A 23,614-nucleotide genomic window follows, 5' to 3' on the forward strand; every position below is an offset into this window, starting at 1 on the left:
ACGGCAGGTTGAAATAGCACCGCATATTCCCTGGGCATCAGTAATTATAAGGTTGTGAACGCTCTCAAAGGTTTCTTTTTATTATCGAAGTGGAACAAATTGCTAGTTATTTATTGTTTGAGAATTGTCCGTTCGATTCAAGACTCCTTCGTGCCAGCTGTTTCGATCCCGCTGCGTACGAAGCGAAAAGTAACAGCTAAAAGAACACGAGCAGCAAGCGCGGCGCCACAAAAACAAAAAAGTGCCTCCTCACTGCGTTTGCGGTTCTCCTGCGCTTCGCCAGATGGCGCCAGTGACGTCTTCTCCGGCGTCTTGCTGTGAAACCGGAAAGCGCGCTGCTTTCCTTCCTCTCGCCGGGTTCGTGGCGCTGCAAAAGAAAGAACTGGTGAACAGAGCTTCGCTTTTCACTCAATGTGCGATATTTTTCACGGTGGAAAAAAGGTTCACGTAGTACAGTTGCCTTGTTTTACGCATTAAATAATTTAGTGCCACCATTTTCTCTACATGCCTCACGCTTACCTCGTTGGTCGTTATGGAATTTCAGAAAAGAAGTACAGAGGTGGAATATGCAGCGTGTTATTTGTCGATTTCCTTCCAAGAGGTGGACACGCAAGTCTGCTCGCTCAAATTTAAACAGTTTCGCTTTGTTGAATGCATTGACAAAATGCACCCTCATGTTAAATAAATGGCTTGCATGTATTATTTACGTCATTCTATGGCTGTACTTAAGTGATATCAGGTTGCAAATTATTTTAATTTTTTGTTATTATTCATCTCCGGTGATCCTTTTCTCTTTATTTGCGATTCAAAGTGAATTGTCTACGGAAGGTAGTATTGTGAGCCTGAGGTGCATGAAATTTGACTTTTCTTAGCATTATCTTTTCCTGCGAAAAGTCCGATCTCTTATGTAAAAGTGTTAGAATTATTTTGAGTCACCTGCTCATTCATCAGCTTTATATCTCATATTAATAATTAAATCTCTGAAAATCAAACAATAATTAACTATGAACAACAGTTCCCCATTGTGTTTTCGAACACTGTGTTCGAATACCGTGTTTGTGAAATGTAACGCGGCAAATCGATTTACTTCTCAGTAGTGTAAGAGAGCTCCTTGGGGACTCGCATTCGAAGCCTAAATGTCTCAGAAGGTGAGAACAGGGTTTCCCCTCGCCTTACATAGATTAAGAGCTCAAAGGGCACCCCAAGTGCTCTCGGACGGCTGAGAAGCAAACCGCGTTGCTTCGTTACATATGCATCACCACTAATATGACTAACGTATTTAGATTAAGATTATGAATCCTGCCAGCGTCATTAAATATCCGTAGACCGCGAAGGTCACTATTTGGCGCCACGTGCGTGATTATGTAACTATCCCACCGCCGTCGTCCAGCGAATGACTGCATAATTACGTAATTAAAATGAGCCTTCACTTTTTTAATTATTTGTGCATTTTGCTGTCCCCATCCCAAGATGACGACAAAAACAACGTTTGGTCTGCCGCATTTAATACGCGCGCTCTCTCTCTCTCTCTATTGCTTGTCGGTGCTCGAGGGAACCATTGGTCGTAAAAAAAGTGCGCTTTTCATTTGAATCACGTCGGTCTTTAAAAGCCACCAACCCATAGAGACGGACTCTCTGGAATGTACAAAAATACACGCGTGCGTTGTGTAAGATATTTAGTTTCCATTCGTCATACTGCATGCGTGGCGCGTACACGAAGCATTTATCACTGCATGCTCGCCTGTGAGGAACGTCGTTAACAGCTTGCTTTGGAGGCCGTATTTTTTACCCCGCTGTCATCACTCCTGGAGCAATGTGCCGCACTTCCGCGTAAGCGCGTGCGTGCGTTGGGCAAACTTACTATATATTTATTTTTCTGAGCGGGTTTCTTCTGCATACCTTCGGTTCTGGGCGAATATGCAGCGTTGTGTGCCGGGCTTGCGTTTCGATCATTTTTGTTGCTGTATACTCCACGTGAGTCTCAAACGAAATGGTTCTGTGAGCGTGGTGGTATGCGCGTTAGGCAACGCACCAAAGTTTCATCAACTGCATCGGTTTTTCCAGTGCTGTTCCATCGTATAGTATAACTTCTTGTGTACACGTTGTACGCGTGCTTACAACTTGTGCGCACTCCTGTACACATGGTGTTATGTAACCCAGCGATAACAGCAAAAACAGCAGTTCTGCATTATAGTAACCTGCAATAAGTGCGTCTTCGCGAATAATGCACTACAAGGAGTTCGAGAACCGTTACGGATGGAGACGACGGCAATGGTTAAATCGTTGTTTATGTGAACTGTTTTGCAGATAGTTTTCCCTGTGTTAGCGGCATTACTGTCGCTTCGTTTAAATCACATACAGGCGGCATGAATTCATCAAAGGACGAGAAACAAACAAAACAGTATTCATCGTGAATTACTCGCTGTGGTTCACAGTTTTAATATTGCGCTCGAAGCCAGTGGCTGTGACATCCATTAGATACAGCTCTCAGTGGGACGTGGGGGATGATACAGGATATGGAGTAAAATACGAAAGGAAATTAAAAAAATAGGCTTCCAACGGTGAGTCACTGTATGCATTCCAAAGCCGCATTGTATCATCCAAGTTACGCGGTAAATATATATACCCTCGCTACTACACTAAATGCGATGCGATGCCGTCCTCGATTGCCATGTTCGTTTGTGCACGGTGTTATGATCTCCTGACCTGCATTCAAGAGACGAGAGAGCTTCTTCGCGAGCGCTTATTGAAAACCATCTCGCTCTCAAATCTAAGCATTCGCGCGCGACCTCTGAATGAAGTGTGTTTTTATCGCCCGCCCCGAGCCATTACTCTATAAACGTAACACTTTACAGGCCATATTTTACACCGGCGGCGAAGAGAGAGAGAAAGCGGCGCTGAGCTCGCGCGAGCAACGCGTACAAATAGTGCTGGGTCGTTCGCGCGCCAGTAAATAGCGAATAGCGAGGGCCATTTACGTGCGTGGTAACTTCTGACATGCAGCAAGCAGCAGCACTTCGGCGAGCCTGCTTCTGCTGGTTTTATGACGACTCTTCCGCGCGCGCTCTCCCAGCCAAAGAACACTCGCTACCTCCGAGGACAGAGACACCGAAAGGGTGGCCCGCGTCGTTACAAACATCACCTCCTGCCTCTCGATGAGGAAGCTGGAAGACGAGCGCCAATGTTGTTGCCATTTCGAGGATACATCGCGTGATCAATCTCAAAATTCGATGTTTTTTGTTAGGACTACGGATGGAGACGCGACGGAACCGAACGGCGCGCGAGCAGCTTGTCGCCTGGTCTCCAGATGGCGGTACGTGCTTCGTGAGCTTGCCATTTTCGGGTACTGAGTTCTCGACGGAAAGCCAGCTCTCCCGGGGGTTGCGGTGACGAAGAAGAGGAGGATACGCAAAGAGGATGAGGAGGTGACTCTTTCTGTACTAGGCTAGAAAGAGAGAAAGGGGAAGACGTGGCCGATCGAACAGTGGTGTGTGCGTGTGCGTGAAAAGGTGGTGTGAGGGATATGAGTGGAAGTGAGGGAGAGAAACGCTGTGTGGAGCGCTGGCTGGCAAGAAAGAGCCTTCTGTTGAGGAGGAGGAGAGAGCGCCCGAGGCGGTGGTGGCGGCGGTGGCGGCAGCATCGGTGGCGGCGGCGCAAGCAGGCAGGCGCTGCGAGGGGTCGCCGCCTAGAAAACGAAAGCGGAGCCCGGCAGCAGAAAAGAGGGAGTCGCGCTCAAACAGTGATCATTGGGGAGCGCGCCGGGATGCCGCGGCTCTCCGCCACGTCGTCCTGCCGTCGCGCCGTAGCGCGCCGCCGTGCCGGCCGTAGTCCGGCGGCCGCCCCGAAGTGCACGTGTGTGCGCGGGAGCTCCTCCCGCGCCTGCCTCAGCATCAGTGGTGTGTGACTTCAGCCATGCGACAGCAGCATCGTTGCGCGTCCCTACCAAGACGGGCGCGTCGGCCCGCTTCGTCGACGTCGTGCACTTCGCCTACAGCAGCATCGAGCGTGGTCCTGGCAGCCAGCATGGGCTGATGCGTAGCCTGCGAGGACACGGCGTGCCGCGTGTGTGTGTTTGTTTTTTCGGGAGAAGAAAAACGAGAGAGAAAGAAGAGAGGTAGAAGAGCCTTAGCACTGCACTACGAGATTTTTTCTTCGTCATCGTCGTTGTGGGAAAGAAGCGTCTACAGAGGCCAACCGCTTTCCCCCCCTCTTTTTTCCATCTCATCATCGTCGGCACTCGGAGTTCTTCTTGGACGGAGCCCCTGACCTGAGCCCGTCATCGGACGCTGTCGAGTTCCTCTTCCTCTTGGAGCCGTAGCGAAAAACCGGAAAACCAGATCGACAACTTGTTCGAAGCTTCTTCTTCAGCGCCACTTGTTTGGACACAGCCGCGCAACTTGGGCCCTGCAGCGACAGCACCGTCCCCCAACTCTGCCGCGACGCCGCGTCCACTGTAAGTGCACACTTGTACTGCATTAGTAAGTGTCACGTTGATCGTTCGTCAGGATTTCGCCTCTCTTCGTGCACGGGTGCCTTTAGCGGTGCGCGCGCGGAGTCGAGGTCGAACGCCGGTCGCCGCTCGCCTGTCCGGCCGCGGCCGATATTTACGAGAACGGTAGCTCCGCTTTTTAGGGCCTTTATACGACGGCCGGCCACTCTCTTCCCCTCTCGCAAAAGCGGCGCGGGCCCTTCGGGAACCGTCGGTGCGGTTTTAAAGATGGCCGGATAAATACACGCTGTCGGCGTCATTATACGGCTTGGCTGCTGTAATTTATACGCGCCCATAAAACGGACGCTTCCTGCTTTATTTTGCTGCTGCGGCACACTCCATAGGCCGGTTGCGCGAAGGGACACCGGTCCAGCCCCGGGAACGGTGTCAACGGCGTACTGCGCGGACGATCTTTCTTGTCACGCCTTTCGTCTTGACTTTTCTTTTTCGGCGCTAAGTGTTGCGGCAAGTGGCGATCGTTTATATATATTGTATGCCGGACGCCCTTAATTGGTCCCCCGTTTCTGCAGAGACCAGTATCGTTTTGTGCAGGGTTCATTCATTTGGTTGTTTACCGCACTCGTTCGCTGCGATCTTGATAGAGCGCAGAATAATTAATTGGTATTCGGGAACATTTGAGCAAATCTGTGTCTAGTGGTTTTTGGCTTCTCTGCTGCGACAGCGATGTCTGTGGCCATGCCGCATTCGTCTAAAGAGAGGAACGACAAGAGTGGATCAGCTTTATATAACGTGTTTACAAGGGTTTTCAAAACTGTTTTTTTTTCTTTTTTTTTTTTACTTCGATTAAGATTTCACGCGTTCAACTTTTGCTTCGTTTTCTGAAACTAATAGCTACACAAATACCTGCCCCGCTAGAGTGGCATCGGTGGTGTTCTTATTGACTCATGGAGTGCAGCAGAGAAATTTTAGTTTAGTTTAGTGGGGTTTAACGTCCCAAAGCAACTCAGGCTATGAGAGACGCCGTAGTGGAGGACTCCGGAAATTTCGACCACCTGGGGTTCTTTAATGTGCACTGATACCGCACAGCACACGGGCGCCTTGCTTTTCGCCTCCACCGAAAAGCTGCCGCCGAGGCCGGGATTCGATCCCGCGTCCTTGGGAACAGTAGTCGAGCGCCGTAACCACTGCGCCACCCCGGCGGGGTAGCAGAGAAATTTTCGTTACCAAGATCGTGCGCATTATACCCATAGGCAGAGCTGTGGCCCACAATAAATACTGAAATGAAAACGCAGTTCGCACACTCTCATCGAGGATTTCAATATAAGGGGAGTTCATGCAAGTTGTTTTGAAGTTTTATCTTCAGTTTCATTCTCATCACGTTCTGCATTCATGCTGAAATAATGTTATACCCATTAGTTACAACGAAATGACCCGCTTGTAACTCCCTCTGGGTCACTGGTGACCATTGATCCCATAAATGGCCTGCGCTCTATTGTTTTGAGGTATACGTCTTCTAGAGTGCTGTGTCCCGCACGACCCGTCTGAGGTCACAAAACTACTAACGTCATAGAGTTTGCGACAAGGTGCCTCGATTGACGACGACACCAAACAGCACATTAGCTCCAGTGACCTCCCTATAATGTTTCAGCAACGTCGGTTTAATGGCCCTGTTTACGAGAAAGAAACGCCGCAGTGCGCGTAAAATGTGAACAGAACTGTCTATAGAGTTTATTGGCATCGGCGCTCAAAAACACTGCACATGTGCACTGTGTTCTGTACTTGGAGCAGGTACGTACGTTGTGTTGTTGTTAAATTAATTTCCTCGCGTAGAGTTCACATCACTGTCGCGGGGGCGCGGCCAGGGAACACGGTTTCCGGTGATCATTCTCTGACGGTGGAAGTCGGGCTATAATCGCACCCTCGTTTGCAAGCCTCACTGTATAGAAGCCGAACCTCGGAGATAACGGAATATACGTGTATGCAGTCCGTTCGGGCGCCGCGCGCAGTGCTTAGGCCCTGGACTATACGATGATGTATGACTAAAAACGATGTATGTATTTTTTCTTTGGGCATATCCCATTCATTTTATCTCCTATGCGCGCGAAAAAAAAAAAAAAAAGCGTGGTTGTTCAATGTACGCAGTGCATGATAGAGCTTTTATCGCTTCTGCAACATGCAGGCATTTTGCGGACGTATACTGGTCTGGCGTGACTTCGGTTGCTGTGTTGTTTCATTGAGAGGGATACATATAGCAGCGTCCCGCTTTTGTATACGTGTTCCTTTGATGCAATACTAAGTTTCAATGTATATACGGCCTGCTGTGACGTTATCAGCTGTGTCATGGCGTTATGGGATTAGCGGGTGCTCATTTCATTTTCGACCCTTATCTTTATTCCCTTGAGAATGACTGCTGTAGCCAGAACAGCTGAGTAAGCGGGCAATTAAGACGTCGTCAAAGAGATAACGGTGTTTTAACGCCTCTATGTAACTCTTGCCTTCCATCGTTGGGCAAATGTTTTGACGGGCACTCAGCGGACTTATGTCGTGAGAAGACGCGTGCCGTGGAAGTCAGAGCGATGAGCAACGCAAGTAAGGACTGCTCGCGTTCTGTTATTTACAGAACGGCACTCATTGAAGAGCCTCTGTGGCGAGTAACGCGGTAGTTATCATTACATCAGATGTGCCGTATATATATATGGGCGATGAAAGGGAATTGTTTATGGCGACCATTAAGCATTTCTTGTGGGACGTGGAGACATTTATTTTATAGGCAATAAACACGACCTTTTCGCAGCTGTACCTCTGATCGGCGTTAACATCTATGTGTACAACAGCCAGATAATTTCTTGGCCCATGCGGCGTATGTTTCCGCGTCATTAAGTTGGTACTTTTGTGTTTAAAATTTATAGCCTTAAGACCTCATGCGCAAGAGGCTTTGAAGTTGTTCAAATGCGAAAGGAGGATCTATTAAAATGGGTGCATAATTGTGTCGAAGTTTGTGTGGCGCTATTTGAAGATGATTCCTATAGGCCAATAATTTTCTCGGATTAAGGTACTCTAGAACACTTAATTTCTATCTAGCGAAGCAGCGCAGCGGCACAAGGCCAGATGAAGAAAGGGACAAACACAGGGATAAACTTAATTTCTGCAAGCGACTGAATGGAATGCATTTGTTTCATTAAGGTGACTGTTTAGCTGCTATGCCCTGCGCCCAATGTTATTGGTTTGGTTTGTGGGGTTTAACGTCCCAAAACAACTCCGGCTGTGAGAGACGCCGTAGTGGAGGACTCCGTAAATTTAGACCACCTGGGGTTCTTTAACGTGCACTGACATCGCATAGCACACGGGCGCCTTGCTTCTCGCCTCCATCGAAAAGCGGTCGCCGAGGCCGGGATTCGATCAATGTTATTGAACAGAAACTATATATAGGCATATTGTTACGGAGGGCATATTGTCACCCAGCACCTCCACCAAGATGTTACGGAGGGCCTTTATATATGGCCAGTTAACCCGGTCTGCCTTACCTATAGCACAGCGGGAAATACATACCGCCCAGTTAACTGCGCACACTTCAGCGTCGTCGTTTCTCAGTCATATATCCTTAATTGTTCTTCGTCACAATATTATAACTACAAGAGAAAATAAAGGGGGGGGGGGGGGGGGGGTTCAGTTGAACTAATTACGTTGTTATCGCAAACTTCGTTGCAGTGTATACTTTGGTCATATACCAAACATATATAGATACTGCGCTTCGGTAATTTATGATAACCATTACCCCCCCCCCCCCCCTTTTTTTTTTTTTTTTGACGAAAACTGGGAGGCACGCTGCGAAGCAGCATGCAGTAGCCTGAAAGTTTTATACGAAAGCACGCAACACGAATAGACACGCAAATTTTCCTGTCTGTCTTCTTTTCTTCTGTCCCATAACGTCTTTTCAGAAAATATAGGGGCTTTTTTCTTCTTTTATTTTTGTCAGCCGCATAACAAAGCCTTTACGTCATCTGCAAATACTAGAGTCTGAAAAGGGGAGGGGGGGGGGGGGGTTATATCTAAGACTTAAGAGGCCGCATAAACGCTCAACTACACAGCTAAGAAGAAACAGACCGCGTTGTTTGGTTGCCTTTGGCAAAGATGACATATACGTAAACGTTTGTTAGAATTGCCATTTGGTTTAATCAAGGCACAGAAATGGAAGTTTGGCACATGCACTACGGTTAAATGCACTCAAAGGACGATTTCTCGCTTTTGAAACTTACTCAATCCGTTTGCCGCCGCGTGCACCCTTCAATACAGTAACCCTTTCGCTCGTCATCGTCGCGGGTCTCATGCCTCCTTTACAGCATGACATCTGTGTTTCAACGATCGGTTCAAACACGAAGTATTTATGTATACGTAACCGCAGCTGAGAATAGTCGCTTCAGATTTGGTTTGTTTCGACCATCGCTCATGGACATCTGCATGCTCAAGTTTTGCCTAAGGAAGAAGCTACTGCTTTTGTGAACCAAATTCCCAGATTCACAGACCAGCCAACTGAGCTTCGGTGTTTGGGGGCCTGTGAGTTCCGTTTCTCGTCCTATGTGCGGCCAGCGTCCTCTATAATAGCCGTTCATGAGAAAACAAGTACTGGCACGCCTATGTCAGCGCAACTAATTGTATACACGACGGTTGGCCTGGGGCGCACATCTAACCGCAAGTCGCAGGAAGGCAAGCAGTAATTGCACACGTACACGCAGGCACTATAGTGTACGCCTGAATGTCTGAGAGGTTAAGCTTAAGGCCGAAGCTCCCGCCGTCCGTATACAGCCACATTTATACAACTATATGTCTACACATAATACGTGATTGCCCTTCTCCGCTCCCTCACCCCTCCTCTGCGCCCCTCTCCTGTTTAGTTTCTTTCCGATCGGGCTATAAGAGAACGTTCATGGCTGACCATGCAGAGGGCGCTGCTTGCAGTCTCTTGTTCCTGCCCCCCCCCCCCCCCCCCCTTTTGTTTTTTTTATGTGCTGTATCTCCTGGCTGCCTGCTCTATTATTTACTGCGCTTTGGGTTGGCGTGCATTTCCGTTTTCTTGCAGTGCTGCTGCTTTTTCTTTTTCCTTGTTCGTAACCTTTCTTTCCTGTCGGCTTGCCATGCTTGCCTGTACGTCTGCCTAACGCGCGCCTGGATAGTTGTTGGTTGGTTAGCGAGAACGGCGTTCTCGCCTTCGCAGCCCGGACGTCGGACTGACCGGCCCGCCTGGCTCCGTCTCCTTCTTGGCGATGGCTATCGGCGGCTGAAAGACGTACTTGTGTGTATGCACGGGCATAGCGAGAGACCCTTGCTTGGCGACGGCTTTCGAGAATGCTGCTCGTTTGCGGCTCGTTTGGACTGCCGCGGCGGCAACGAATACGGGTCGCCTGTTGTGAAAGGGCCTCCACTTTTTTTTTTCTCGTCCCTATCTGTTTATCTTTTGTACTGGCTCGCAAACGGTCTGATCCGTGTCGACGGGCGAGCGTTTCTTGTAAGAGGAAAGCTTGTCTCCGGTGGTTTACAGGTATACTATAGCCGTGGTGTGCTCGTGTGTGACCGTATACTGCAAACACGCACGCACGCACGCACGCACGCACGCACGCACGCACGCACACACACACACACACACACACACACACACACACACACACACACACGCACGCACGCACGCACACACACACACACACACACACACACACACACACACACACACACACACACACACACACACACACACACACACACACACACACACACACACACACACACACACACACACACACACACACACACACACACACACACACACACGAACGCTCTAATCCGGAAAATGTTTTTTCTCTCTCGCGGATTCGGCGTCTCATCTCTAAGGGTCATACGGCATAACTGCTCTCGACACTATGCAGTATCGTTATTTCGATGTCTGTATATCTTAGAATCCGCATCCTTCGTGCGATAAACATTCTCTATGGCCTAAATGTGCTGATCTGGTCTCGTAGCCATTTATTTCGTCTCTTTCTTGCAAGGTGCCGCTATCTGTTACGTTCGGACCGTTGAACTGCATGCAGTGCTTATGTATATAACGTGTCTTGCTGTGAGAGGACACTAACCAGTTCCTTGGACATCTAATATATATTACAGAACGGCTCGCGAGACCTATGCTCCCTGCTTTGAATGTATGCACTCTCAGGAAACACCCGGTCATCGCTTATCCAATGTAAATTTCATGGCTACCTCTCGTGTCCGTTTCGTGTCAAAATTTTCGATCGTGTCCAGATTTTGACAGTTCCTTGTGTGCGTTAATTGAATTGTTTACGTCATGTATCCAATACGTCAAGGCGCATATTCTCGAACTACTGACAATTATCAGTGCAAGACATGGGCATACAATCATGTTTCTAGTGTGCCTTTCGCACATATGTTAAGAAAGCATCAGGGAAGGCCGCGGGTTAACGGCATGTAACAGGATCTCTCATTAAACTGCTCGCGATGGTTTTCGTTTGTGCTGTTTGAATGTTACATATTATGATGCTCGTGCATTGAGATCAGATAAAGCATGCGCTTCGTCTTGCCCACTCAACTGGGAGAGTCTGCATGACGTATACCTGTTTGCAATCATTCCGAAGTTTAGATTTGATTGAGGGGTGAACGAGAACGTGTTCGGCGGAAATCCACTTGGTTAGGTTCTTGAAACAAAACAAAATAGAAAGCTTGCACCAACAAACAGTTTAGTCCACCTAATGTTTCGGGACACACTCGGTCACCCGGCCCTGATGAAGGAGCCCCCGCGTTGGGCATCAATTTTTGGTTAGTGTAATTTATTTTAAAAATTTGCTTTGTTGAAATCGATGGGTGTCATGCAAGGCGTGCCTCAACGTTGGCCATTATAAACGCTGAATTTGCACACAGACTCGCTATCAACACCTTCGTGCGCAGTCTTGGGCAATGTGGTGTTCGCCACTGGCATTCGATAGATGGCGCTAGGTGGAAATGTTCAGAGGCACATTCTATATCGGCACGTTTTTCACCTGAAACGAAGTTGGCAAGCACCGCGGACTGCGTTCGGGTGGCTTCATTCTGTTACAGCAAGCTTGATAGCGAGTGTATACTCGTGCCTTGCTAGTTGATATCACATAATTTAGCTTCGCCAACGCCATCAACCACTTCGACTTGTAAAATAACCAATTCATAAAGAACGTAAGCGTCGCTGTAAAAGCACAAAATGAAGCGACTGCAGTACTAGATCAAAGCGAAATTTTGTGTCAGAAACAAAGTCAGAACACGCTGCATGCTCACCACTCCGTTTGGTGCTTCCGGCGTACTGCATATAAACGCCACAGTTAGCGACAAAATTTCCCGCTTCAATGACATCATCAAAAGCTTTGGACTCATATTGTACCAGAGTTTCGAGACGGAGTATACACGTGCGCGCGTGTTGTGTGAGTGCTTGAATAGGCGTCTGTATATAGGAGCCTTGGTCTCCATGCAAGCAGTGACTGCACACGCACAGCCCAAAGCATTGCGACATGGTTTATTCATTCCCTGTTATCTTTCTTTATATTTTGTTTCTTTCGTTGAGTGTCATGCAGGTGTTTGCCGGCACTCGCACATATACGTGCGCACCGGGCTGCTAGCTGCGGTGCGTATCACGCATGATTTCGAACCATAGAAACGCGAAAGGACATAGCCTGGAAATGGAAGGGCATGCAGCTTGTCGTGTTCTTATAACGTATCGATTCTTATCAGTAATACCCCGCGAAAAGCTTGGCGACCGTGTATATACGACCTATTCTGTATATTCTGTCCTGTGTATGTATGCGAATGGGGCGGGGGGTTTGAGGCAGTAGTTATGTCTGTATATTTATGTGAATAAACGTGTAAGTACCGAAGGAATGCAAAACTAAAGGAAGCTGCCGCTATGTAACAGCCTTTGAGCACCCATTAAGAAGGCACAGGGACGGGCGAACGACCGATGCTTCTTTCACTCTGATCCCTCCCCTTTTCCCTCTCGCGTATACACAGAAAACGTCAAGTGCGCTTCGGTTGGCCGGCATTCATTTTATGCGCGTCAGTTACAAGGCATAAAACGTGTCGTGCCCGATTATATAACTTGATAACGGCGCATCTGACGCATTCGCAGCTATAGGCATGCAGTCCTCGCCGCGCAGTTATACAACGCGCGACTTTATCTGTCTGTCGCCCGATTAAAGAACGATCAAACGACGACGACCTCGCCGGGCGCTCATGACACGTAGAGGTCTTCAAGGTTGTTCTAGTTTCGGTCATTGTAATATTTTCTGTATTTGGAGGCACTGACCGCCGGAAGATGCGTCCGAGACTCTTATTATGTCTGGCCGAGTCCGACTTATGCCGACTGTAAGCCACGCCTGCGGATGAATTTATTATTACCCGGCCGTTATGGGCAGTCATAACTTATGAAGAATACGTTTGGGTACGGACATCAGCCTTTTTTGTTCGTGCCTGGAAGGGTTTACTGTGCGAGCTGACCATGAAGTAAGCATTGCTATTGATCAACTGGTACTTGAGTAGCGGGATACGCAGTCCGTGGAATGTGTCGCGTTGGTTATAGCAGCTCTCTAAAGCGATGCATTGAAACAAACGAGCGATGTCATTTTTTTTTTTTTTTTTCACTCTGTGTGGATGTGTGTATAACTATTAGGAGGGACGGATACATTCAAAGAAATCCGGCTGCCTGACAATCTTCGGCCCGATTCACACGTCATTATCTGGTCTGGGGTGTTACGGCTATTAAACACGTATAGAAAAACGCAATTTTTGGGATTTTTTCGCATATACAGGTCCTAATATCTCGGAAGTATAAACGCCTTGCATTCAAGGTGTCTTTCAAATAAAAAAGCGAGTTCAATGTCTCAGTCTCATTGAGCATTGCGCTACGATTTCATATTCACGCCCGCTTCCATAATTTGATATTCGAAGTCTATACCCGCCCTACATGGAAGAGCCCCCGGAGATTCATCATAATCTAACTGGCGAAGGTACTGGCTGAACTGTGCACTGATATGTATAATTTATCTATACGGTATGTCGTACTGTTTGATGCGAGTGCAGGCAAATGATGTGTAGTACTTGCCTCCGACGGTGTGCTTAGAGTGACGTTGTTTCCTCTTCCGGCAGGTGCGGCGTGCGCCCCTGGTCGAAGCCGTAAGCGCGGCGAGCGATGAACGGCGGCGCCGGCGGCAGCCTGTACGAGGAGACCGCCGCGAGCCGCTCGAGCCTCGAGGCGCCCCAGCCGCTGCACATCCCGGCCAAGCGGCTCGCGTACGGCCAGGCAGACTGCGGCGTAGACCCCATGGCTGCCGGAGGCGTCATCCGCCAGTCGCCCTGGGCCTCGCCCTGGCCAGGCGCGGACGCCTTCGACGCGGCACCCCACCACGCCGCCTACCAGCAGGGGGTGGTGCGCGACTCGGCCAGCTACTTCTACCCCGCCGCGGCCGCCGACCGCAAGCCGTTCAACCTGTGGCCCGCGGCCAAGGGCTACGACCTGGGCCCGACGGCCGCCGACGCGTGCCAGGCGGCCTACTCGGCACAGGCCTGGTGCCCGTACCCGGCGGCCGCGTACCCGGCGCCGCAGGCGGCCCGCGTCGTCGAGCCCGCGTACCTGCAGGCGGCCGAGGAACAACAGCACCGCGTGGTGCCTCCCGCTCCGCCGCCACCGCCTCCGCACCCGGCACCGCCGCACCCGGCGCCGCCGCCGCCACCGCCGCGCAGCGATGCGTTCGCGGCCTACTCGGACGGCTACGGCCTCAGGGCGGCCGCCGCGGCGGAGGCACACGGACCACCACCCTACGTGCCCGTCAGCACTGGTGAGTCCTCTCTCTCGCGAAGTCCGTGGTCGGCGCGCCGCTGCATGGGTTTCAGGCTTGCCCCACTGCACGGAGTTGCTCGGAGATCCTGCAATGAATGCGACACAAGAATGACTGGAAAAGTTCCGAGTTGGCTGTCTCGCTTTTCTGGTCAGTGCTAAATAGCTTTGGATGGCAGCGACCGAATATCGAGCTCTCGAACAGGTTCCAAATATGCAAGAATTCCTTGTTCATTGCTGCTTTGTCCATCGCCATGAAAGTCCGTACAGCTGCTTCGATCTGATTTGTATATATCTTCAATGTGAGTTTTAGAAGCCGAAAATGCGCAGATAATAACCCTGAAGACTGGACACTCCATACATAACCAATCTTTCAATTAGAAGCTTGTTACAATATATATATATATATATATATATATATATATATATATATATATATATATATATATATATATATATATATATATATATATATATATATATATATATATATATATATAGTGAGTAAGCCTGAGGCTGTCGAGGATCGGCGTCTGCACCCGGGCTGCAAAACGTCGTTAGTTATTTCTTTTTTTCTTGCATGGTGTTGCCGAACCAGAAACCAACCAGGCGCCTGAAATATAAACGTTCAAGCTTTTAGCGCCTGGGCCGGATCGTGGCTTCCATCGCGACGATATCATGTAGCGCCACAGATAGCATACTGGCGATTACACGACAGTGAACGGATATATATGCACATCATGGATGACTTCCATGTGTTACGGTAGAGTGCTTTCCATAGAATCAGGAATGGTGTCCCGTATATGACTTCCTAAGCCAGATCACGACCGGTAGCCACTGTCTCACAATATAGTGAGAGGTATATACACGCGCATACGGAATGATTTCTCCTTGAACGGGTAACAATTCAAAAGCTCTTACTTGAGTGATCAAGAGGCCCCTGGATATTTCTCTATCGCAGGCAGAGAAATGATTATGAGCTACAAGCAATCCACAATGCAAGCGCTGTCGAATATATATGGTGCACTAAAAGCCTCATCTCAGGTTCAGGCGACTAAGCATACGTGATTACCTACATGATGCATGACACGATGGTGGTTTGTGGGGTCACGAAGCTTAGCTCGCACGCTTGACCTGTGCACACATGGGGACGTCATCTATAATGGCAGGGAATGTTTGCTTGCGGCTCTGGGTTGACATTTCATTTGTGTGAAGCGCTGTGTGATAAACCCTTTCCATTTTTTTTTTATTTACCCTGACAACCTTTGCATATCCTCATGCGGTCGCAATTCGAGCATAACGGAATTAAACGTAACAAAAAAATGTGCTTGGGGGCGAAAATTACATCATGGAAGCCCTCTCTGAATATAGTCAAACGCTATCTATTGGCTTCTTTTGCTGTTTCTGTTTAGAATTTTTTAGTCATTGCTCACACGCTCTGGTTTGTTTTACTACTCATGTACACTTATAGTGTCATGTAGATACCAACGCATGCAGCTGGGCACGCACGGTCTTCTAATTCGATTCTCTTCCTGTCGTTGTCACTGCGTGCAAGTGGTCAAGTCTGTGGGTGGATGAAGCCAGGTCATATGCATGCAACACACTTTCATCCTAGGAGGAGGTGTTGGGGTACTTCGGTTCGGAAATGTGCATATATATGTACGCTCGGAATCTACAAGTTTGATCGGACTCGTGAGAGATGCATGCGTTGTGTTACTGAGAACAAAAAGTGCGTTACAAACGAAACTAATTTTTTCTTCTTCTTGGCGATGAATTCGAAAGTATATAATATGTCAGTGCCGAATGGGACTCCGTGATCGGTGTTGGGCAGCGAGCCCATGTGTAGCCTATAGCCTCAGAGATCCGCCTGTTGAAATATTCACTGTATCGACGATGTTGCCGCAATTTGCTCGCGAGATTGGTCAGAGGTGGCGAAACAGATTTTTAACTTTGTGACCTTTTGTATATATAGCTTTAAAAAAACCCTGTTTTCAGTGAAAATGGCACCTTTAATATTGAAACGCGGTATACCATCTACTGATACAGCACAATTTCAGTTACTCGTACACAGTGCCCTTTTAAATGCGTTCAGTCAGCCATTTGAAGACGAAACGCCGCTAACGTTGTTCACAATTCCTTTAGCCTTGGGTCTATACACAAGGCTCTAGATTTGGTGCTAAATATATATGTCGAATAAATGCTTTTGAAGCTATAGTGATTCGGTTGTTTCAGCGAATCCTTGACTATAAAATGAATGCTTGATGAAAAACCTGGCCGAAGCTTGTAGCTGCGGACATGACGTCGATTCAGTGATAGTTTATAGCGAAAATACTCGAGAAATTCGCAGTTTTTTTTCTCACCTTCATAACGAAAATCGCTTTGAGGTGAGCACCGATAAACGGTCTAAACAAAAGTACCTCACTTGGCTCAGTTCTTGCACCTCCAAATCATTGGATTCCTAACGGCCTCTAAAACGTACACACTATAGGACAGAACAGAAGTCTGCATTAATCCCGCCGCAGTGGCGTAATGATAAAGGCGTTGGACTGCTGTACACAAGGATGTGTCGAATACCGGCCGCGGCGGCCACTTTCCGATGCAGGCTACAAGCAATATGGCCTCCATGTGCTGTGCGATGTCAGCGCACGTTGAAGAACCGCAGGTGGTCGGAATTTCCGGAGCCCTCCACTACGGCGTCTCTCATAGCCTGAGTCGCTTTGGGACGTTAAATCCTATAACCAAACCAAAACCAGATGTCTGGGTTATTCGTATATACTATACACGCTCTGAGCATGCGTTCTCGCGGAGAACACATATATGCTCTTCTAATATAAGAATCGCTTCGCGGCTCGGTGCGCCAGATTCTGTACTACCTTTCATACATCAGGTGCAACGCAGCAAAAGCTACGCAAGTAGTCTGCAAGAAAAAAAAAAAAGAAAAAGAAAAGAGGCGTATCACTACGCGCTCGTTTCGTGGCCGAGTGGTTTCTGCAATAACTTGCTTCGCGTGCCTGGACATCTTCGCAGTGCGGATCTTACAGAAAAAAATCCGCTCCGAAGAGGCAGTCGAGGTCGCTGCATTGCGCAGCGCGGAGGGCACAGCTGGCAGGGTTGCGGGACAGCGAAAACGCGACACGAAAGAAAACGACAAACAAAACATACAAATTCACCGAATCCGATCCTTTCTCCATAAAAAAAGTGCTCTTTAAGAGGTTGATTGCAAATGTAAGTCATATTAAGCTTTCAGACAAAGCAACTATTATTTCCTCTCGTCATGAGCAGGCACTATTTTTCATCGCGGATGCGGAGAGCGCGAACAAAAGCTGTAGCTTTGGCAGTGTTGCACTTGATGTATGAAAGGGAGTATAGCATGCAGCGCTTCCCTCCTCGGTTTGCACAACGCTGTCAGCACTTGCCGTTAATGCGCCACACGTCGTTTTCACTGCGCGGTGTCTTCTGCGGACTGCGTACGGGCATGCCGCGCGACCCGAAAGATTGCGCAGAAGCCGTGCAGCAGCAAAGGACGCGTCACATGCATGCAGATGATCCTTCCTGGCACTTTTTTTTTTCTTTCCTTGTTTCGTAGCGATACCAGCTCCTGTGTGGTGGTTGCATTCATTGGCTGGTGGCTGTGTGAGAAAAAAAAAAAAAAATGCCGTCCTTCATATCATTGCTGAAAGCCGGGAGGGGAGAGTGCAATATGCGGGCGGGGAAAAGTGGTGTGTGCTCTGGTGATTGATGAGCGTGAACTGCATGCATTCGGCGGAATTTGCGTTCGTTGCTAACAGCGTATTTTCCATGTAATAATATGTAGGGGAACATAGCTGATTCCTTTAGTAAAATTGGAATGACACAGTATATGAGGATGTGAAAATGTTATTCAAGACTTCCTTGTCCACTGGCCCTGTAATTTGGGTTAAGAACAAACAAACAAAAAGCGGGCCTATGCTCGCACAACAGCACATTTGCTTGTGCCATAGTCTGAAGGTTTCTAGAATAAAAATAATTACAAGGCAAGCTTACCTGGGTGTCTGTATAGTTCTATACATTCTCCCTGCAGCATGGGGCCATTCTATACGGAGTCTGGCGATTTTAGTGCTGGGGATCGGAAAGCTGTGGAACGTCTGCGAAAAAAAAACAGATAGGAAACATAGGTGAATAGTGGTTTATTAGAACTACATCTCTACAGTTAAGCGCGTTCGTCCAACTCGAACAACAAGGAGCCAGGTTTGCGATAATGTCATGGGGGAACGGTATCCGAAGATATGAAGGCTTGAGCCAAACAAGTAGCGTGACTGTCATGCATACACAGCTTTCTGCGAAAGTGTCCATTATGTCATGTAGCTCTCTGGCGTGCACTCTCAAAGTTAAGGCGCATACCCGAAGAGTTTCTACATGAAATTATCGTGTCCAGGATATATGCCCCCTTTTTCTTTCTGTGCTGAGATTCTTCTCCCCACCTCCCTTCGTGTCGAAATATTTTACGTAAAAATGCTGATAGCCTGCCCTTTTTTTTTTTAAAGCAAAGAAAAAAGTCTGAGGCCGCCCACCTTAATAGTGACCCGTAAAACCGTGAGTGATCATTATTTCACTTGCTGCATCACATGTAATAGCAGAGCCCGATACTTATGTATAGATGCAGTGCCACTGAGCATTTAGTATGCTCCTGCTCGCGCCCCATGATGCGGTGCTGGCAGAATGAATCGTGGAGAACATCTTTCCAGGACCCGTATTCCGAGTTTGCGTCGTTATCGAAAGTGTCCTGTCTCACGTGACCACGAGTCGTCTGATTGGCCAAAACGCCGGAACCGGGTGTCGCCACTATGAAACCGGAAGAGGTGGCAACATCATGTTCCGGCGTTTCCACCAATCAGATGACTCCAGGTCGGGGAGATAGCGACGCTTTCGATAACGACGCAAACTCGGAATATGGGCCCAGGAGTATATAGACACAGCATTTTTGAATCCGTGCTTCATCGTCTGCAAGGATGCGTAAGGCATGAAACGCCTCATGATATTCGCCTACGGCCTCTTAATAATCTATAATTGAAGTTATTTTCTCACCAGTTTCGGTTTCGGTTTCAACAGTCGGGCGATGGCTGTGACGTCAAAGCCAAGTCTAGGTCACGTGAGGGATGAATAAAACAGCGATACTGTGTCGTTTTACTTCACCAGAGCACTAAAGCCATGCCTGCCCCAATGACAGGAATTATAAAAGATGAAGAGTCAGCAATTATATCGCTGTTTTTTTTTTTTTTTTTTCATGCCGCGCGTGACATAGACTTCATTGTGACGTCACATCCATCTTTCGGCTGCTGAAATCGAAACTGACGAGAAAAGAAAATTCAATTAAAAATCACTTAGCGGTCGTAGGCAAAAACCGCGTTGTGATCATTATACAGGAATATCTTACGCATGATTAACGAAAAGAATGATGCCAATAAAATTCGGTGTTCATAGTCCTTTCTGAAAGAGGCCCGTGAACATGCATGCTTTGAGAGTAAGAATAGCATCACAGTTTACACAAGTCATGTTCTTTACTTCTGCTACTCAATATATATATATATATATATAGTAAGGCTGCCCAGACATAATAAGAAATTATGTTCTTCTGCCCGTGCCACTAAGTATAATAGTCGCCTGCATGGGCGCTATATAAGCCGCCAAGTTTGCGTAAAATGCGGCGTGTATACGGTCGATTTAGCTGCTTCGCGCCTTCTGCCACCTGATATTGACGCGACCTTAGAAAGATTGCATCTGCCAGCAACGTTACGAAAAGCGCGCTCACGGGGCCGCTACCGGGGACTTGACTGAGCTTGACCTATCCCGCAGAGGTTCGCGGCGGAAAAAAAAAAAAAAATCTCCATGGCGATCGTCTTCTCGCCTATCTTTATGAGCCCGACCACTCCGTTCTGTCGAATGCTTCCGCACTTTTGGGGAGTGCGCGCATGCATGCAGTTCCTATATCGCACAATCACATCTATACTATGTGTATGCTCGTAAGTTTCTGCTTCTCGTTGGCTCCCGGCGGTGTTTAGCTATAGTCCGAATGTGAGACAACCCATATATATATGTGTGTGTGTGTGTGTGTGTGTGTGTGTGTGTGTGTGTGTGTGTGTGTGTGTGTGTGTGTGTGTGTGTGTGTGTGTGTGTGTGTGTGTGTGTGTGTGTGTGTGTGTGTGTGTGTGTGTGTGTGTGTGTGTGTGTGTGTGTGTGCGTGCGTGTGTGACATGAGCGTTTAAGATGGAGTGCGTTTCGTCAGGGCGCGCGAATGCCAGCGTGACTTATGTGGCTGTACACCTTATCTGGCTGAATTGGGCAATCAAGGCATTTCTCGGACATGTGCCCGAACTCGAGGAGGCTGTATGTAACTCGAAAGTGGCTGCAGGGGTGGCCAGGGTCACTTCTTCGGATAACTACGTCCGTTCGGGTTAGCTTTATGGGCTTCAGCCGCGATGGAGTTGGGTGAAAATGGCGTAATTTTTTCACCGTTTCGACACGACCGGTCTACGCGTGTAAAGTATATGCATATGTATAGAATCAGTTATCTGTCTGAGCATGCGTTCAATTGTCGGTTTCTTTGCTTTCTTTATCTGCGCCTAACCTGATCAGCGGAACGATATTAGTGCTGCATCTTTTGGAATACATATAGTGCGCCTTCGGTTAACTTCTGTCTTTACTTGGTGAATTCTTTTCTTTCGCCGTTTCATTTTAATTCCTTTTGCCGAGCTTCCTTTGCCATTCGGTGCCCTTTCCTTCGAGGAAACCGGCACTTGTGTTCGTGGAACTAATTGGTGCCAGGCCTTCATCCCCATCCTCCGTGCTTGTTACAGTACGTTCTCACTAACGATAGCAATATACTTCTACGGAGGTAAGCATTTTTTGCTTCGCTCTGTATGCGGGGCTGTAAGTAGGCATAGCCGCAACGCATACGTCGCGGATCAGTATATATACACATTGTAACATCGTATAGCAGCATTTGCAGCAGCTGAAGTAGCGGTTAACCTCCATCACACAGCTGCAGGTTAATTGTACCATTGCTTGCCCACGTGAAATACTCTCACTGGGAGAGAAAGAGAGCTCCGAAGGCCTCTCACAAACTGGATGGGGGCAAAACATCCAAACACCCGCAGCATTCCACTGGTATTCTCATTTTTTGTCTATCTTTTTCATTCCTCGCAAGTGCTGAGGACTTCATATCTCATTAGGCCGGCACTCGTCCGCTGTATACGTAAATGCCGTGAATGCACCGCGGCGGGAGGTCGGTGGCTGCTTTTCTTTATTGGACGTCTATCGCATGATTGCGACGGCCACTGTGTCGCAATAGCTCCACCCTCCCTCCCTCCCCCTCCGTTTTTTCTTTTCTTTTGCTTAGCCCTCATCTCTGCCACTCAGCGCTGCTCTCTTGCGGAGTGCGGCATTGAGTGTGCGCTGCGGGGCTCACAACGCGCAAATGAAGAAAGGACGGCCGATCAAGGAGAGTGCAAATAGGCGATATCAGAGGGATGGGTCTCTCTCTCTTTTTTGTACTGACGTCGCTTGCTTAATATACGCTGTTGTGCGCAGCTTGCACGGCTCCTAGCTTCGCTCTCCGCACCTCTCTCTAGGTGCCGCCGTGGACCTCTCCACTGGGGCGGGACTGCACATTCAGCTAGTGCAATGTCGGTAAAGGACCGCCCGCGTGGGTGACGACGACGTGCCTCGTTGTTCTAAATGCGTGCAGTGCTGCGAAAGCTGCGGGTATGCAGATATTCTGCTTTGAGATAAGTGGGTGCAGTGTAGGGCGCGGAAGTAAGCAGACTCGCAATGGCTGATGACGATTTGAATGACCCTGATCAACGGATGATCACAATGTGTTTTGTTCTGTACGAAGTGGGGCCAGCAAAGACGCAATTACAGAGAATTTCACTCGAAAGAAGCCGAGAGCTAGGACAATTGTAAGTGTCTGCGACGGGTGGGTACTCGCGGCGGCGCTGTGGGGAGGGGGGGGGGGGGGGGAGATCCCGAACCTCCAGCATACAGCTTCGATGAAGATCCGAAGAGTAGACTGCAGGTATATGTGGTGTAAAGAAGAGGTTCCGATTATGCCCACAGATCGCTGAGGAAGAGGAAGTGCATTGGCGGACTAGCTGTCTACAAGTTAAGCCACACTGAACCCTGGCCAATCCCCCTTCGTGGGTATGTGCCAAATATCAAGGAAGAAGAAGAAGAAGAAGAAGTTAAGCCACCACCGCTCCGGTCTTGCTCGCCACCAGTGCCCGCTACCAGTGCTTTGATCCCCGCTTAACACTTTCCTTTCGCCTTTCGCCTCTCTCACTTCGATTTTCTGGCGACAGAATCTGGTTTCTTGCTCAGATCACGGCGCGAAAGTTCAAAAACCACTCGGATATGCGTGCTATCCGGGTGAACAATGGCCTAAATAATTTAGAGCTGCACACGTATACAGCCGCCCTAATCGGTGTCACTGCCTGCAGTCTTCCACAGTATGGGGTTATTTGAGCTTGGCAGAATGATGTTGAGCACTCGCTGGCGACGGCATGCTATCGCGGGAGGGCGAAAGGAACTTTGGTGGTGGGGCAGGAGAGAATTAAAGCTGTCGTGTCTCGACAGCCCACACCCCCTCTATACTCCGCAGCGCCCTTTCCCTGTTCCCCAGCCCCGCCGCTTTCCTCTGCTTGAAAGCGCGAAGCGTCGCATTAGGTTCGAAAGACTTATCGGGCGCTGATTGCAAATACCGCCTCCGAGACAGTTGGCCGCGGGCTTCGCGGTTCCCATTCTGCCACAGTGCTCGCAATTGTTCCGTTCACCCAGCACGACCTGACCCGCATGGCCCGTTATCTTAGCTTCTGAGCTCCATCTTTCCCCTCCCTCCCCGCCCTCCTCTTCCACCCATTCTCAGCTTCCTCCACCCCCCGGTGACTAATGAATCTAGGGGTCGATAGACAAGCAACCCTGCAGCCTGGCGGGCAGCGCCTGTTCCAGTGTCTTTGCTCCTGTTTTCACGCTCGGCAAAATCACGTAGTTTTGTTCGTTTTGTTACTTTTCTGCCTCTATTTTGCTGTCCTGCGCGACGCCTGCCCCTTCAGGACAATCGTGTTTTTCGAACACCGTGTGATATTTTGTCTAGGAGAACTGGATGAACTGTACGCTTCTATAGACGCGTTCTAGTTTGCCTCTGGTGTGTTTCAATTCTGTGCGCTTGTTTTGAATTTTCAACGAGTTTTGCACTCGACGTAGGATTATAATGCCCCTTTGTGAAAATCCGACGATGAATCTCTCTCTCATTAGCTTCCACGATGATGCTTGCG

The 23,614-nt window shown here is 48.6% G+C and overlaps 1 protein-coding gene across 1 annotated transcript in view; it reads left to right on the top strand.

Annotated features, from left to right (window-relative positions):
* The first annotated feature begins 3,737 nt into the window (after positions 1-3,737).
* The window catches only part of LOC146186453 (uncharacterized), a 56,437-nt gene continuing 36,560 nt past the window's right edge, over positions 3,738-23,614 (top strand). Inside the window, exons 1-2 of the mRNA XM_084607206.1 lie at positions 3,738-4,453; positions 13,619-14,307. Coding sequence (XP_084463332.1) covers positions 13,662-14,307 — 646 coding nt within the window. The 5' untranslated portion in view covers positions 3,738-4,453; positions 13,619-13,661. The remainder of the gene's footprint in view (positions 4,454-13,618; positions 14,308-23,614) is intronic.

Source organism: Amblyomma maculatum, chromosome 6 (assembly GCF_055883805.1).
Source record: "Amblyomma maculatum isolate TAMU_Amacu chromosome 6, ASM5588380v1, whole genome shotgun sequence".
Taxonomy (NCBI): domain Eukaryota; kingdom Metazoa; phylum Arthropoda; class Arachnida; order Ixodida; family Ixodidae; genus Amblyomma; species Amblyomma maculatum.